The sequence below is a fragment of the Parambassis ranga genome, chromosome 8 (genome assembly GCF_900634625.1).
Source record: "Parambassis ranga chromosome 8, fParRan2.1, whole genome shotgun sequence".
Lineage (NCBI taxonomy): Eukaryota > Metazoa > Chordata > Actinopteri > Ambassidae > Parambassis > Parambassis ranga.
The window spans coordinates 14317121-14334189 of NC_041029.1; the positions used below are offsets into that span (position 1 = coordinate 14317121).

The following is a 17069-nucleotide window of genomic DNA, read 5'->3' on the forward strand; positions in this document are numbered from 1 at the left end:
ATTCACACTGACATTATTTACATTTTTGGCTAAAGAAAAAGTACTTATATTACTCTGTTATAAGTACATGCAATGAATTTTTACACAAGTATGTGATGGAAAATAGTTAAAGGTGCTCATTATCAGGAAGGCTGATAGAACAGAATTACGTATTGACAACTACATTTTACACAATGGGATTGTTTTATAAAAGTAGCTGGAGTTTGGTTGGGTTTGCAAGCTACCTATGCATCTGATTGTTGGCTGATTGCAGCCTGTTAACAAGATTAGCATACACCAGCAAACAAGCCACTGATTTATGTGCGAAATCAGATCAAACCTGGTCAACTGTCCAAAAGCCTAGAAACTTTTCAACAGCTGTTGCATCTAGAGCTTTGTCAGCTATCAACATGGGCAGAAAGTAAAAGGTTAACAATATTTTAACATTTTATATATATATATATATATATATATATATATATATATATTTTATCTTTTTTGGCTGGTTTTCTGAACAAAGTCAAAGAAACTTTGGTCTTCATCCAGACAAAACATCACCATCAGTGTGACTTTTTACAATATAACAGGCAATAAAGAGTATCAATAATGGTGAGGCGAGATGAAGAGTGAAGGGTTAACACTGTGTGGATGTCTGTGGAGCTGTCCTCGGTGCTGAATATGAGGGGACCCTGTAGACCACAAATTGCTGCAACTTCTGATCTGCATCAGTGTGTGAGAGTGAGAGAGAGAGTGTGTGAGAGTGAGAGAGAGAGAGAGAGAGAGAGTGTGTGTGTGTGTGTGTGTGTGTGTGTGTGTGTGTGTGTGTGAGAGAGAGAGAGAGAGTTTCCAGTGCGCCCAAAAACAAACACAGCAGCCTCCTCCTCTGCTGCCTACAAGTCTGCCTTTTCCAGATGAATAAAACGCAGCGAGAGCCGCAAAGAGCGGAAGTGATGAAGGGTTTAACAGCCTGAAAGCAAACAAGAAGCAGTTTCATCTTGCTGCTCGTGGAGCCGTTTAAACCGGGCAGCGCGGTTCCCTCCCCTCCAGTCGTGATGCAGTGAACCTGCTCTGCGCAGAACCAGGCACGCTCTATAAAAACGGCTGCACTCGCGCACAGACAAGAGTACAACAACAAGGAGGACGCTGCGCGCAAAGTCACTGCGGCTCACCAACCAAAAACACGCACACAGCCCGGCTCGGACGCAGACATGCAGGCCACGAAGAGAGGATTCTGTTGGAGACTTTTTCTATTTTTATTCGTCTTTCTAGAGAGTTCGTCTCAAGACTTTGGCGGACAGACGCAGTTCATTTGCACATCAGTGCCCAAGGATATGGACATTTGCGCAGCCACCTTGCAGAACAGCGTGCCGGGGGAGGACCTGAAGACCACCGTTATGCAGCTGCGGGAGACGGTCCTGCAGCAGAAAGAAACGATCATGAACCAAAAAGAGACTATCAGGGAACTGACCTCAAAGTTGGCTCGTTGTGAGAGCCAGAGCGGCGTGGAGCCCGGGGACGCGCGGCCCGGGGGCAGAAGGAAGGAAGCTGGGACCAAAAACACGATGGGGGACGTCTCGAGGGGGCCCGCGGACACTTTAACGCAACTGTCACAGACTTTACAGTCGCTGAAACAGAGATTAGAAAATCTGGAGGTAGGCTGCCCTTCAGGGCGACAATGCGCAAAGATGCGCAACCAAAACACATTTATAAAAAAATAATAATAATCATTTTATAATTATAAAAATGTAATGAAGTTTTAGATAAATATGAATTTGCTCCTTCAGTTTTATAATCTGGAATTATCCTTTTCCCACCCTAACAGCAGTTCAGCAGAAGCAACAACTCGGTGCAGGCGAACAGCCTCAAAGACCTGCTCCAGAGTAAGATCGACGACCTGGAGAAGCAGGTGCTGTCCCGCGTCAACAGCATCGAAGAGGGGAAGCCGGGACTCCGGAATGAGACTGAGCAGCGTGGGAGAGTGGAGTCCACGCTCACGTCTCTACACCAGAGGATCAGCGACCTGGAGAAAGGTATGTGAGTTGAACGGTTTTACGCACAGACGCTGTTTTCTGCAGTGCAGCGATGTTACGGGAGAAAGCAGAAACAATCTTTTCATATCCAATTTGGTTTTATAGGCTTAAGCAGTCGATTTAATATTGCACTCATCCGTTAAAAACTGGAGCAGCCCACTGTATTCTGCGGGTCCCTGCTTTAATTCCTGCAGATTAAACTATTTAAAACATGCAGTAAAGGACCTGTCCCCTCCATTAGAGAACTTGAAGCGCAGTGCGCGCTCCTTTTGGGACACCTCGGACAAAGCAGCAGTGTGAAATGAAAAAAAAGGTTGGATGTAAAATAAAAAGGAATGATGGACGTAAAGCGCTCATGTGGTGGATTTATTATGCGAGATTAGAGCAAATCTGGAGCGTCACCAGCGTGGATCTGTTGTGTAACGCAGGATAAATCCATGTAAATCCGCGGGATGTGGCACGCTGGGAAAGAGCCAATGTCCAACCAAAACAAATAAAAAAATAAAAGAAACTCTTCTAATTCACAGGTCAAAGAGAGAACAGGCCGCTGGATAAGTTCCAGCTCACCTTCCCGCTGAGAACCAACTACATGTACGCAAAAGTGAAGAAGAGCCTGCCAGAGATGTACGCGCTCACCGTGTGCATGTGGCTCAAATCCAATGCGTCTCCTGGAGTGGGCACACCTTTCTCCTACGCAGTGCCAGGACAAGCCAACGAACTGGTGCTCATAGAGTGGGGGAACAACCCCATGGAGATACTGATAAACGACAAGGTATGGAAAAAAAGGCGTATTGATCTGTGTGAGACGTTGCTGTGCTGCTGCTGTGGCTCTGAGTCTGATCATTCCTGTTTCAAAAAGGTTGCAAAGCTGCCATTTCTGATAAATGACGGAAAGTGGCACCACATCTGCGTGACCTGGACGACTAGAGATGGGGTTTGGGAAGCTTTCCAAGATGGTGTCAAGAGAGGCAGCGGAGAAAATCTGGCTCCTTATCATCCAATCAAACCGCAAGGCCTGCTCATCCTAGGACAAGAGCAGGTACAGGAAGCACACATTTAAAGAGAGAACAAGTTAATCTAAAATGTATATTCTTCCCATGACCTGCAGTGGTGGCTTTCCCATCATTTTGGTACAGCTTGAACTGCCTGTGGTGCTTAAAGCCCCCCCTTCAAAAATACTTTTTTAGACATCATTATCTAGTTACTCAACAAAATCCACATTTTTTGTGACCTAGTGACATGCAGGAACTATTTTATGCCAAACTGCACCCAGCAATCAACTGATTTTGTGGTGTACTGTCCCTTTAAGTTTTCAAAGTTACATTTAGATAGCATTATTTTTAATTTCCTGCCATAAGATCACCCCAAATTTCTCATTCAGTCAAAAACTGCAGGTAAGCTAAATGATTTCTGTTCTCGTCTCGTCTGTCTTCACTCCAGGACACACTCGGAGGAGGATTTGATGCCACGCAAGCTTTCGTCGGAGACCTGGCCAACTTCCACATCTGGGATCGTAAACTATCCGTAGGAGAGATTTATAACCTGGCGACATGCAGCAGCAAAGCTCAAGTGGGCAATGTTTTTGCCTGGATGGAGACGAGCCTTGACATTTACGGAGGTGCCTCCAAGTGGACATTCGAAGCCTGTCGCCAGCTCAACTGAACCGCCGGGAGAAAGAAGGAGAAGACGAAGCTGAATGCATTTGCTCAAAGCCACTGCTGTCACAGCATCGGTACACTAATGTGGAGGAGACTCAATGAAAAAGCATCTGGAACTGTTAAAGATATTTGAAAACAGATTTTTTTAACCCCTCGGGGTCAGGTCACTGAGAAAAAAAAAGGGACATCCTGTGGTGCTTAAATGCACATCAGGCCTACATGTGCGATGCTACTGCAAGAGGTCAGAGGTCACCGCTGGAGACCAAAATGACAGGCCAGCATCAAACGTAGGAGGTCCATGTAGTTTTAGAGAACAGATGTCACTTCTTCAATTGTCTTTTCTGTGTTGACTGCCAGGGATTTTCACTGTGAAAACAGGCCAGGAGGACTCTTTGAACAGGACCCAGTTCTTTGACAGGTTATGACGGCGTTGTTTCTCTCTCACTTTCTTTCTCTACCACCACCTGCTTGACGTGATTTCGTGTGAAGAATGACGTGTATTTATTGCCAACATCTGAGCCTGAGTGCCTTTGGGCTGTTGAAAAATATCTCAGCACATTCATTTTCAGTTGCAGAGTGTTTGTGTTTCTTTTCCTGTAAATTTAGTTCTGAAGCGGTGTGTTTCTCGTGGCGCTCGGAGCGAGGATCGGATTGTTCTAGTGTAAAATGCAGCTCATTGATGATAATGGCGCATTCTGCAGATGCTTGTTCTTCAGTGGGAGTGTTCTCTGTACAGTAACAGCATGTCTTAACTTCTGTAATGCTGCGTCAGCATCTATGATCTCTGCTTTTACTATCGGACTTTTGGGTTGAGATTTTATACTGTATTGTTATATGCTTAAAGCATGGCAACACCGACAGATGAAAAAAAAAGTTCTAGTTTTTGTAATAAATTGTGATACTTGAATCATATGCAGGTGTAGACTTATATTCATTTATTCACACGAGACAAAGATGGAAGACGTTTTAAAAACATTTATATTTTTATCATAAAGTATGAACGTGAGCTCATAACCATAAAAGCACTAAACCAACACCAACCATGTGTATATGCTAGATATCGAGTTTAATTTAGGATCCCAGGTAACATCTACCAGATCACACAATAAAGCAACACATGCTCCAACAACTAAATTATCACAACCAGATTATAAGTTCTAAGTAACTGTTCCTGTTTGGATTCCACTGTCACTATGAAGAAAAACCCAGCGGTGGCATCATAAAGCTGTGATCTATTGTCCAGTCAACACAAACACAGTACATTTTTCAGGTGAGACTTTGCTGCTGTGCCAACAGAACAATAGCATCCTCCCAATCAATCAACATGGGCTACAATAAAGACTGCAACTGAAGAAAAGGTTGTTATCCCCTCTACAAGTTCCTCTGGTGGCCACTGGAGATCCAGTGTTCCTCACAGTAGCCTGTTTTTTTCCCATCTTCTACCCACCAACTACAACAATCAAAACATCTGTACTAAAACAAAACCTTTAACGTTGAGCTCATGAACTTAAGGTTCTACATTTAGAGAGCTGGTCTTTTAAAAGTGTTCACAACTTAGTGCATTTGACCTCTGTACAGACAGTAATATAATTTAAAAATGAGAACTTCCTTTATGTTAGCTCCTGAGTACAAAGCAGGCTAATTTTTATGTAGCTGCTAATGTTATTAGTATCAAAATACTACCCGAGTGGATATGATAGCTGGCTAATGTGCCATGATATTTCACCTAGTAATGTGATTCAGTGTGTTTACCTAACTAGAAGGTAAACAGAAGGGGGTTGTGCTAGCTGTAATGTAGTACAGCGGCATTGATTTGATCTGCTCCATATTTTAGCTGATAATTTCCGAACAACAAGCTGAACACTTTTCTGAGATAGACAGTGTGGATGAATTGTTATCCACTCAGATAGTATTTTAGTCGTACTAACAGAAATTAGCAAGCAAGCTAAGCCTAGCCTTCTAGCAGTGATGTAGCTACACTGCATTGAGCTGGTGTTGGTTGTAGGTTTAACTACACTTTAATTAGTCTTATTTCAACAACAGAATGTCTTCTGTTTTTTATTACCAAACATTTGTGTAATAGACGTAACCAAGCTTTACCTTTTACATGATGCAACAACCTGTAAAACATCCCACTGGAAATAATCTGGAATCGCAGGTTTTTACAGTGAAAGTGATTTCCTTCGAGTTCCTCATTAAGAATCAATCTGCATGAGGTTCAAGAACACCTCTAAAGACGTCGCCTCCATTGTATAGACCAAACATAAATCATTTCTGCGAAGTGCAGCCACACTGGTACCTGTGCACATACTGTAAACACACATACGTCAATAAAGGTCATATCTCACAGTTTCTCTACAGTTTCCCTGCAAATGAATCACTGCTGTGACTGCTCAAAGAATGCAGGGTTTGAAGGTCCTCCCTTTGTTGTTGGAGAAGCCACAGACAGGTCATATGTCCCACAAATTGGTTTCCATTCTCTACCTCAGACATCTACAGACTACTCCCCAGACAGCAGACTAACTCCAGTGATCGCACAGCCATTACAGGAAGCTCCTGTGACACAACTGGGCTTACATTTCAGATCCAAAAGTCACTCACACTCATGGATCACACACACATACTGTTGTACACATACAGAAACACACACACACAGTATGATTGGCTGCTGAGTAGCCACTGGAGTCTTTGTTAGAATCGACTTCCAATCCCTGTTCCACATCCCGCTGGCATTGTTGACCTACAGAGCACATTTGTCCGATTCGGGTCTTTTTTTTCTTGACCTAAATCTTGACCCAGTTTTTGTCAGGTGTGTATTTTGCACAGCCAGATAATGGCCAGACTGTTGACCTCTCCCCAGCTCTGCTGAGCTCTAATTGGTAGGTGTCTGCATGCACTCCACTTCAAATTAGCTCAGAGGAAAGGTTCCATACCAGGTGATTTTCTTCCATCACATCTGGCTCCCCTTATTTCAGCCCATGTCTTCATAGCTCACACGAACTCATCACGTCTGACTGATTAGCTGAAGCTTTTCTGTGGAGAATTATCCGGTACTGTCCTTGAGGTGACATGGAGGGAATGCAGACAGAACTGAGCTATTTTAACGAGGAGGTAGCCAGTGATGGCTAATGACAATGTAGATATAGACGATGAAGATTCATGTATTTGTCATCCAAGGCTTGAGCTGAAGCTGGATTCACCCGTTCTTCCCTCATACTATTAATACTCACGCTATTTATTTCTGCTCATATATAAATCACATTTGCAAAGAGGAGTAATCAATCCAACAAGCCCATAAGCTAGGAAACATTCAAGTTCTATGAGCAGCTCCTGCATAGTGGATCACTCAGCTAAATGCTAATGCTGTGCTAAATACATTCAGGATTGCAAACTCGAAACTTAGGCCAACATCCAGCTGTTCTTTCCATGTATTGTGCCACCACGTAGGGGTGTGCGATGTGACAATATTACATCGTGAAGGATTAGAAAGTGTTGACGATCTGCCAGAGCAGAGAGATCGTATTATCGTCTATAGGACACATTCTATTAAATGCAGCTCTATGCAGTTACTTCTTACCTAGCAAAAGATATGATTCCCATCATCAGTCGAAATCTACAGTTTAAAAAGACTGCTCAAAGTAATTGATCCGCAGGAGAACAGCCGCTAATATTTCTCCCACACTGACAGCACGCCTGTATTCAGAATGCTGTGAAAATATTGAACGCAAAGTGCAAAACGTCCAGTTTTTTACAAGTGATCTGCAGTCCAGCTGCACCTCAGAGCCTTTTTAAGTCTGTTACAAACTCTTTTCATGTTACTACTGACTAATACTTTCAAAAACTAAGTGAATTAAGGAGTGTACTTAGTGTTTTTGTGTGTGTGTCGCCCACCCCTACCACCATGCTAAGAAAAGTTTAAGCCCTTAAAATTATGCCATTAATGCACTATTGTTTTCATCATACTAACAAATCTCACATAATGTTTTGCATACTAAAATGAATGGAGCAGATTTTGGACATATAGCTAAGGACTGCTAATGCTGATACTGAAAATAGCCTAGTGTATTTAAACTACAGTTGTGTTTTTAACTGAATTATCTGTAGATTTTGTGGAAGTTGTCGACGCTACAATTCTATTTTGTCCATGAAGGGTTCGACTTCTCTGGTGCTAACATTAGCCTCACTATGAACCCTCAGCCCTATTCAGCATGAGGAGGATGTTTCCTCTGGTTAAGAGTGTCCAAACACTCAGCTTTAAATTACAAATATTGCAGTGAACATTATTTGCATCATGTTTTAAAAAGTGAAATACACAATTCTGATCATTTTACCAGCCGTGTTGTGATTAATCAAGATGTAGGAACGGCATAGTTTCTGAAAATTGGCACTGCAACTGCCCAAAAACATTCTGGCAGTGCATTTCTCAATCAATAAATTATAGTTTTTATGTGAACTGAGCACATACTAAGTACGTTGTGTTGAATTTATTCAAGCTGCAGAGGCCATTTGGAGTTATGCTGCCTCCTGTGTACAAGCTGGAGCTGCAGCAGCAGGACAGTATAAAACACACCGTACCCAAAGACTGCTTACTGTGCTTTATGCTATTACTAAAACACATAAAACGTCTCATCATCGCACTGATGAAAAATTCATGACAACAGATCAGGAAAACAAAGAGAATGTTGACGTGGATGTGAGACAGATGCAGCCACCCTGCTGATGCTGAACACGAGTATTTGTTTTGGTGAGTAAATGTAATACTGATGACACAGGCAATCTGCTGATGAATGCTGTTCAAAGGAATGCATTTTTAATGGCACAGAACTGTGATATTTCAGAATGTAATTTTATAAATTGTATAAACCAGCAGTATCCTTTTATTGTTCTGCAAAAAAAAACAAAAAAATGCTGAGACCAGAAATGCGACATGGGACAGCTGGGACATGGATTCAAACTGAACTCACGTGTCCTTAACCAATCGCTTGATTGATCTGCATAATATTTCAAGATTCCTCTGACATTAATCATGGAACATCACCAGAATCCCTTCGACTCAATTCTGAAATACATTTAATCAAGTTAAAATGAATAAAAGATCGGGACGCAAAAGCTCCAGCCTGTGTGCACATGAACTCTTCTGTAATTGTCTGTTTTCAATGTGTTTTCAAAGCTGCTTAGAACAGACCAGGCAGAAGTTTGCTTCACATGCTGAGTGAGAATATACATGAGACATGCATCCATCCATACTTGTCCTTAATCTCAGCGTTACTTCAGCAGCTGTCAGGGTGCTGCCCCCTGAATGAATAATTGATTTCCTTCCCAGCAAGGGAAATTCCCCTCCACGCTGTCACCCAGTGAGCCTCAGCCCAAACACATACACAAATGTCCTTTCTGCGGAGGGAACTGAAAAGTCACACGGCTGCTGCTTCTGTGGTGCTTCCTTCAAGTGTTTTGCTGAGGAGTGGGATTACTTCTCAGGGGGGAGAAATGATTTTGAATTGTTTTAAGTTGAGGTGCTATGTCTGAATCTACTTTACACACATTTCATATGTTCAACAGGGCACACTCTGGAGACGGAGAGCAACAACAGCCATGTGACGGCATTTAAGACTGTCAACAAGCAAAGATATTATAAAGAAAATATTTTGCACACACATCGAAGCTGTTTAATATGGAATTCCTGATGCATTCTGGGCCTTACCATCAGTCACCAGTACCCCATCCCATTTCAGTTTCTGTTTTTAGGTTGTTTGTTCCATTACAGTGTGGACTCAAAAAACTCCCTATTAGTCCAAGAGTTGTAATAAAGTGGTTCCTCGTTTATCGCCAGGGTTACGTTCCAAAAATAACCCGCAATACTACACACTTCATACACTTTTCTCAGACAGGCATGAACATTTTTTACACTTTTCTCTCTTGTTTAAACCCTCTCAAAGTCCAGTATTATAGAATGAAACCAAAGAACAAACCCTGTTTTCAGTACACAGCACAAGGATATTGCCTGAAGACCATTGTCAAAATGCAAAAAAAAAAAACTTCAAACAGTGAGGCCGCAAAAGGTGAACTGCGTTGTAGCGAGGGACCACTGTAATTGTTTAAACCAGGGAACTTAGGGGGTCTAAGCCTGTGCGGTCTGTTGGTCCTCCTTGGAGAACAGCTCCTGCTGTCGGAGGGATGGCAGAGCAGATTAATGGTGCGTTCTAACCCTACCTGCCGGCCTCCCCTCCTTTGGCTTAGTGCCACACTCTGCAGATTGTTACCTTTGCACACTCAAGTGTAACGTTTACATTGTTCCTCTCCAGTGGTCAAACTGAAATTAGCATTAAAAAGGGGAGGAACATGAGGGCTCAGGGACACATAAAAACTCGGCTGCAGGGTTACAATAATAAATTGTTGGACCGTATCCCATGCACACATGAGAATTGAGATGCTAGATTTGGTGAATATTCACTGGTCGGCACTGGTCCACATACATGTTACTACCACAGCAGTGTTACAACATAAATAATACTGACTGTTAATCAGTCACATGACACCAGTGCTGCATAATTCTTCCTCATCAATCTCCTTCCCTCTCTCACCCTCCCTCTGCTCCTGGCAGTCTGCCATGGCCGGACTTTATTCTCCCCGGGCGTCGTGTGACAGAAGCTGGCACAACAGGGATATTTTTCATGAAGATGCCACAGTCTCTGCACCCTCTGGGAGCAGTGCCAGGGTCTGTTTTCCATAATCAGGTCAATCGCAAACAGACACGCACAAAGGCCCTCATCTTTTACTGTACACACACACAGCCCGACACGCTGCAGGTCGAGCGCACTGATCTGCACTCAGGCATCTAAACTAACCGAGCAGGTGCATCAAAATTCAGCTCTAAACATCAGACATGTTATAAGCAACATTCCTAAACTTAAAAAATAAAAAAAATAAAAAATTGGCATTCATAATAAGTGATAATTAGTGGATGGAATTTCTGTCAAGCTGTTCCAAAAAAATGTCAAAACAACTGAAGGTCATGTATTCACAGCACCTACTGTGGCAGCACCCCCCCCCCCCCTTTTCAGTTTTTTTAAAGCGCCACGACGGCAACTTACAAAAAAAAAGCTGGAGGGAATTGCTCAAGGATGCAGATGTCAAAGTGTAATATAATAATGTGACACTGCAAAGGAGTTTTTCAGCACAGAATGCAAGGACGAGTTAAAGCATAAAAAGCATCTCTGGGATTCAAAGCTAACAGGTTTGAATCATTGTGTCGCATTGGCTCAAATGCTGACGTGTCACAGGAAGGCCGGTTTATTTCTGCACTGCTTTTCAACTAGATCACAAATAACAAGTAACCGTTATACGGTGCAAAACAACCCATAAAACCTATGTTAGTAAATTATATTAAATAAAGTATACAGGAAAACAACTTAGTTTTTTTGGCCATTGTCAAAAATAATACACCAGCCAGATACAACAGGTGGTTATGTGTGAGCTAATGGAATAATAATATTAATAATAATATTGTCCGACATACAAAATTATATTGATTAAAGGCCATCTGAGGCCATCCAATCATGGGACCAATACAGCCATAAAATCCAAGTAAGGAGTTAGGCTGGGGGAATGGCAGGCTGTTTAGTTTTGACCTGCTGTTAAGATTCATTCATAATTGAATTCATACACAAGGAGACGTGTCCTCGGAAAAAGATTTTATACATGTTAAGACACAGACTGCATTTCTGCAGCAGTCTGTAACCAGAGAGCAGAGAACAATCCAAACAGTGGAAACAGACAGAGTCTCCAAATCAGTGAGGTCTGCATCAAGGTGATGGTCTCTGTTTTCTGCTGCTGGACCACCTGGAAACGGGGTCACACTGTTACAGGGGCCGACTGCACTGATCTCTGAGACAGCTACAGGAGGAGACCAACAAGATTCAGCAAGAGGAGTGTTGCTCTATCATAACAACTAAACACTTAATGCTGATGTAAAGGATGTTTACACAGAGGATGAGAAATCAAGAAAATTCGATGAAAAACAAAAGAAAAAAAAGATCAGTTCAGCATTTCTGAGTATGACAGTATGAGAATGAAAAAATAATTGAAAGAAGTCAAGGCTGGTTTTTCCATCAAGCATCAGGAAGGAGAAGAGGTGGAAAAATAAACCCATCTAAAGAAAAGAGAAGGAGAGAGAAGGACATCAGCAGGCCCAACAAAGAGAGGATCATACACAAAAGGCTGCAGACCTTGGAACTGTTTACTACAAACAAGGTGACCAGAAAACAACGGCAGACTAGAACACACAGAAAAGTTATGAGAAGAATATCCAACCAGTGTGTTGGCAGATGGACTGCAACGCAATTCATGTCACAGTCTCAGGGGTATTACAGACAGTACTCTGCCCACATTATGAACAACCTGGACAGGATGTCCGCAAGCAGAATACCAGCAAAAAGCCAGGGCCAAAGGCTATGTCTATTAGTCAGGCTGGGAGGAGGAGGTGGTGAAAACACCTGGTCAAGTCCATCAAGTCTCCTCTGACCTGCCAAAGGGGGGAATATTAGAGTTGACCTTGGCAGACAGCTTCCAGCGTCCTGGGAGATCTGTGTGTCATCATAAGGGTGGTGTTGTCAGCAGAGACAGACATCATCTCTCATTAGGAGGACAGGAGTGCTGCACATACTCAATCAAAAATTCAAGAGCGTTGGTTTTATGTCAAAAGTCTTTTCTTCTATGTTTGAAAAAATGTCCTCTGACTAGGATGAAGCTCTGACTCATACACTCTATAAAGAAGAGTTTGTTTGACCACTACAATGCGGATTACGTCTAAATTTTGCTTGTAACTACTGTGACTATTTGTACCTATTTTGTTATGTTCCAGCTGCACTCCTATGTACTTTAACAAGTTCAATGTCACTGCTAAATCATACATTATGGGCCGGAGGGCCTGGTCTGACACGAACAAGCCATTAATGCTGTGTGTCTGGAATATTGACATGCTAATAAAGCATATTACAGTATGTAAACATCCCGTGTACAAAACAGGCCTCCCTGTGATATGCATAAATACATTCTTGTGTTTTTACCCATTCGGTAATCAGGCCTGATAAAAGGCTTTTCAGACTCTTTGTGTGAACAATGGCTGCTTGTGGTAATTGTTGGTGGATTCCAAAATGAGCGACAGCGGAAGTGAAAACAACCAGCACAAACATTACAGGATTATTTCATCATTCCAACCCACAGAAAACAAACTGTTGTTATACTTCTGTCATGTAACTCACAGTCCCTGCTGCCATGACCAGCTGTAACTGAAAGGTGGTGTTAATCAGTTGCATTCTGGGGCCAGAAAGACTCTGTACAGTTATTTTGGGGGTTCTGACAAACAAAACAAACTGGTTTGGATTTCCACATACAGACTTTTTGCCAGGTAGCAGGCTTCCACATCCACACGTCATTCAAACTGACTGTAAATATGCTTTTTTATTGTACCAACGAATCTTTCTGTTGTGGAGTTGGGTCATTCAGCATGGGGTCCAAGGGGAATAAGCCACCATTTACTGGTTGATCAAGGAACTGCAGTTCTTTTTTTCCCACTTCTTTATAAAACTTGTTGTCTAAGATGGTGACCTTGGGAGGCCTTCAGAGTGCCTGCAGTGAAATTTAGTGATGCATCAAGGCTGTAACTTTCTCACAAAAGTTCTCTTCTGCTCTCACATGGCCCCCTGCCTGACCTAATAAAAGGTTTTGCATGGAGGACCACCAGATCAAGGGTCCATCTCTAGACCTGAACCCCCTAAAATATCTGGAATAGGATGAAGAGTCAAGTGGAAGGTCACAAACCTTCAAATAAAGGCAAGCTGCCCAACAATGTCAAACACTGATGGAGATGCTATAAATCCACCCCGACCAGCCTGAGCACTCTCCCCTCGCTCAGCCTTACCCAGTCCAAACCTGTTGTCAGGTCGGTTGGAGCAGAGAGGCAAAGATGGACTATTGGAGTCAAAACAAAAAACCCAATTTGGGTGTCAGCTCCATTGACGAATCACGGCAAATAAGTTAAACTACTTTGTTGTATTTTTATTAAAATAATGACTCACACACCCATGTACTGTTATGAAAGCCGGACATGTTTTGTTACCTGAAGCAGGCAGTCCTGTCACGCTGGCCGGGGTTGAAGCCACACAATGGGACTGCCTCGTCTCCCTCCATGTCCCATGAATAATCCATGACCTCAGAGGCACCGCCAGCAGCTCTGTGAGAGGCTTTCACTGAAACAAACTGTCAAAACAGGACACGAGTGTTTACATGCAGAAGGTGGGAGAAGTTACACAACAAAAACAACAACAACACCATCACCAGAATCCTTGGTTGTTTTACTCAACGCTCGACCTTTGAGAAACGTTGGGGTGAGGAAGTTTGAGTCCGCTACTTCGAATGACAGTCTGTGTGTTGTTCAAGGACACTGGAGAAGGTCGAACATAAAGTACAAGACGCCTCAGACATTTTGTGCTTCACTTCATGGCAAGAAAAAAAAAACCCATCACTGCACAAAACACACCTGCGGGTAAAGACTCTCATCGGGTCACTGTTGTGCGATGAAATACATTTCTTTACACGAGATGAAGAATGAATTTGGAATAACAAAATTAGCATACTATTTCCATAATTATTTTGAATTTATAATTAATTTAACATTCACCACAATGGACACAGTGGATCCTGGCACCCCGAGCTACGTGCTGCAGTGCAACTTCTACAGTTAAAACACTGAAACTGCAGCACACACTATAGTTGGCAACAGACTAGAGAGAATAGAACCAGAAGTTATGCACTTTTCTGAATATAGTGTTTTCTGACAGGGAGACTATAATAGCCCAGTCATCTGCTTCACCTGCTGTAGAACATTCCTCTGGCAATGACTGTCCCATCTTCCCTCTGTATTCTGCAGCACAGCAGAGCACTGCAGCGCTAGGCAGGTTCACATACCAAGTCCCTATGGCACACTTAATGAGCAACCTCCAAATAGCGTGTGTGTTTGTGTGTATCGTGACTTTTTACAACCCGCCTCCTCCTCTTCCAACTCAAACATATTTCCAGGCTGCTTGCCCACACCCACTATTGAAGCCATGTGTCTGAAGTATGTGTAACAGGGAAAACAGATCACATGGTAATCCATCGTGCCTCGAATCTGTGTGTTTGTAGCCAAACGCCTCTGAATCAGACCAATCAGCATGCTACGAGAAACTACTGGCAGTTCCAGATGTATTTTAGGTGGTGTGTGCCAATCAGATTGGTTGAATTTTGTGTCTTGTAGATAACGATATAAGGATGGTTCCTCTAATCCCATGAGCATTTCCAAAGACACCTTGGCACATGGTTGTCAAGTTTAGCAGGGAGTTAGCTTCATATATGGCATCAGAGTGGCAACACCCTGCATGCAAGTGCCAATACACACAGTTCCTCCAAGGGCCACTTGAGGGTCCAAGTGTAAGTCAAAATCCCCGTAGGCCTTCTGATAAAATGTCCTCCTATACTGCAGAAATACACATGTGTTGATCCTGGTTCTGGTCTTTTCTGTATAGAGGGCAGCATATTTAAACAACTCACATTGAAATTATATGAAGGTTTAGGGAAACACTTTCTTACGTCCATGGTCAGTATCGCTGACAAATAATGTGGTTTAATGAGTCCAATTATACCGAAATAAATATTTGAATCACACACAGCTGTTTCACATTGGTTTTTGAGGCATTTTCTTGGGAGCAGAATTTGCCATTTTACAGACAGTGCTCACATTCCTGCTTGGATGCTGCAACCAATTAACAGCCAGCGTTTCCCTGTGGCAGACATTTTTTCTTGTTTCCTGGATTCTGCCTCGGCTTGCTCCCTGTGTTTGTTTGCTGGCCTGGTTTTTGTTACCTCTTATCTGCTTTTGTAATTAAAGCTCACTTCCTATGTTTTCTTCTTGTCCCTGGTGTCCTGTGTTTGGATTCCTTTCCCCTGAACTGTCAGGTATACTACAGATATTTATAGTAAGCCGTATGTGTGTTTACTTCAGAGGTAAAACCTTTGCTGAGACATTTTACATCGCCCAGTGAAAAGTCACAGGAAGCTATGCAACTTTTAAAAGTGGGGAAGTTAGAAAAACAATCTCAAGAAAGTCAAAGCCCAAAAAGAAGATGTGATACTAATTGTGATTGATAAGCTTGTTATCAGCCTTTCTTTCCTTTAACTGGTGCACTCGCTGGTCCTCGATGTAACCTTCACCTCAGATTTAAAGCGAATGTTAACTAGAATTATCCAAATCTCTCCTCTGGCACACAGTTTAAGACTTTAGGACCAGAGGTATAATCCAACCAGTCACATCAAACAGCAGGCGGCTCTGCCTCCATTCAATCTGCTCCACTGTAATAAAAACATCAACAGCACAGCAGGTCAAAGACATCGGGTCAGTGAGGGAAAATATGGACAGCGGTTTATCACAGTATTACACTCATATTCTGAACTTCTCAGAAGCCGCTGAGAGCCACTTGTTGTTTTGGGCAATTAAGTTTAAATGTGAAAATATAACATGCGGGGCAGTGTATGTCTCTGTCACTGTGTTACAGGTAAGACAACGTTCTGAAGATGTCAGCTGAGTGGGAAAAATCAAGTGATGACAGCAGGCCAAAAGTGCCATTAGAAACCATGGCTAGCATGCATTAAGCTAATGGTGCTACCAAAGCTAGCCAGGCTAACAAACTAATGGGAAGATTAAAATGCTTTATGAAAAGAAGACTGTGAAGGACTCAACAAGCAGCATTGTCTTGTCGATTATCTCTCCACAATCATTTTACACAGACGCAAAATGGTTTCTAACAATGCTGTGAGTAATTATACAGTGGGGCTCTCTTACATGCTCTCTTTTAGCCGCACAAATAAGTTTAAATTGTAATTATGTTACAGCAAACTCATGAGAAAGACAAAAGATCCTCCACGTATCGCCTCAAGAGTCTTCAACATAAATTAGATTCCACTGTGACTCATGCCACTCACACAGTGCGGCTTTATGATGCTAAGATGAGTCACTACTGGGAATTTAAATGTGTCTGTGAGCTTGCGATATTGATAGTACTGCAGTGGATATTGGACATATTAAACATAAAACGATATCCTGCTTGTAATGCTACACTCAAGAAGTGATGGATCGAGCAGTAAATTGATTCTGAAGGCTTCCAGAATCTAAATATTATGAGGATATAGAATAGTGGTGTTTTTAAATCCTGCATGGTCTGTCTGTCCACAAAAAAAAACAAAAAAAAACAGCACCATATAATCTTGTGTCACATTGGCAGGGCAGTGGTTTACCATAATCCCAGGACATTGGCTCTACCCCCAGGTCAATATAGAGGGGGGCAAGGTTCTAATCCAAGGTCACTTTTCC

General features: G+C 42.5%; 1 protein-coding gene across 1 annotated transcript; it reads left to right on the forward strand.

Annotated features, from left to right (window-relative positions):
• The first annotated feature begins 1125 nt into the window (after positions 1-1125).
• nptx1l (neuronal pentraxin 1 like) lies at positions 1126-4119 on the forward strand. Its single transcript, XM_028411861.1, has 5 exons — positions 1126-1631; positions 1802-2009; positions 2537-2781; positions 2869-3048; positions 3450-4119. The coding sequence occupies exons 1-5, from the start codon at positions 1188-1190 to the stop codon at positions 3669-3671; spliced, it is 1299 nt and encodes a 432-aa protein (XP_028267662.1). The 5' UTR covers positions 1126-1187; the 3' UTR covers positions 3672-4119.
• The last annotated feature ends 12950 nt before the right edge of the window (positions 4120-17069 follow it).

Coding starts and splice junctions, on each gene's coding strand:
- nptx1l (XM_028411861.1), top strand. CDS start 1,188: ATGCAGGCCACGAAGAGAGGATTCTGTTGGAGACTTTTTCTATTTTTA. Junction 2,010..2,536: donor GATCAGCGACCTGGAGAAAG/GTATGTGAGTTG, acceptor TCTAATTCACAG/GTCAAAGAGAGAACAGGCCG. Junction 2,782..2,868: donor AGATACTGATAAACGACAAG/GTATGGAAAAAA, acceptor TGTTTCAAAAAG/GTTGCAAAGCTGCCATTTCT.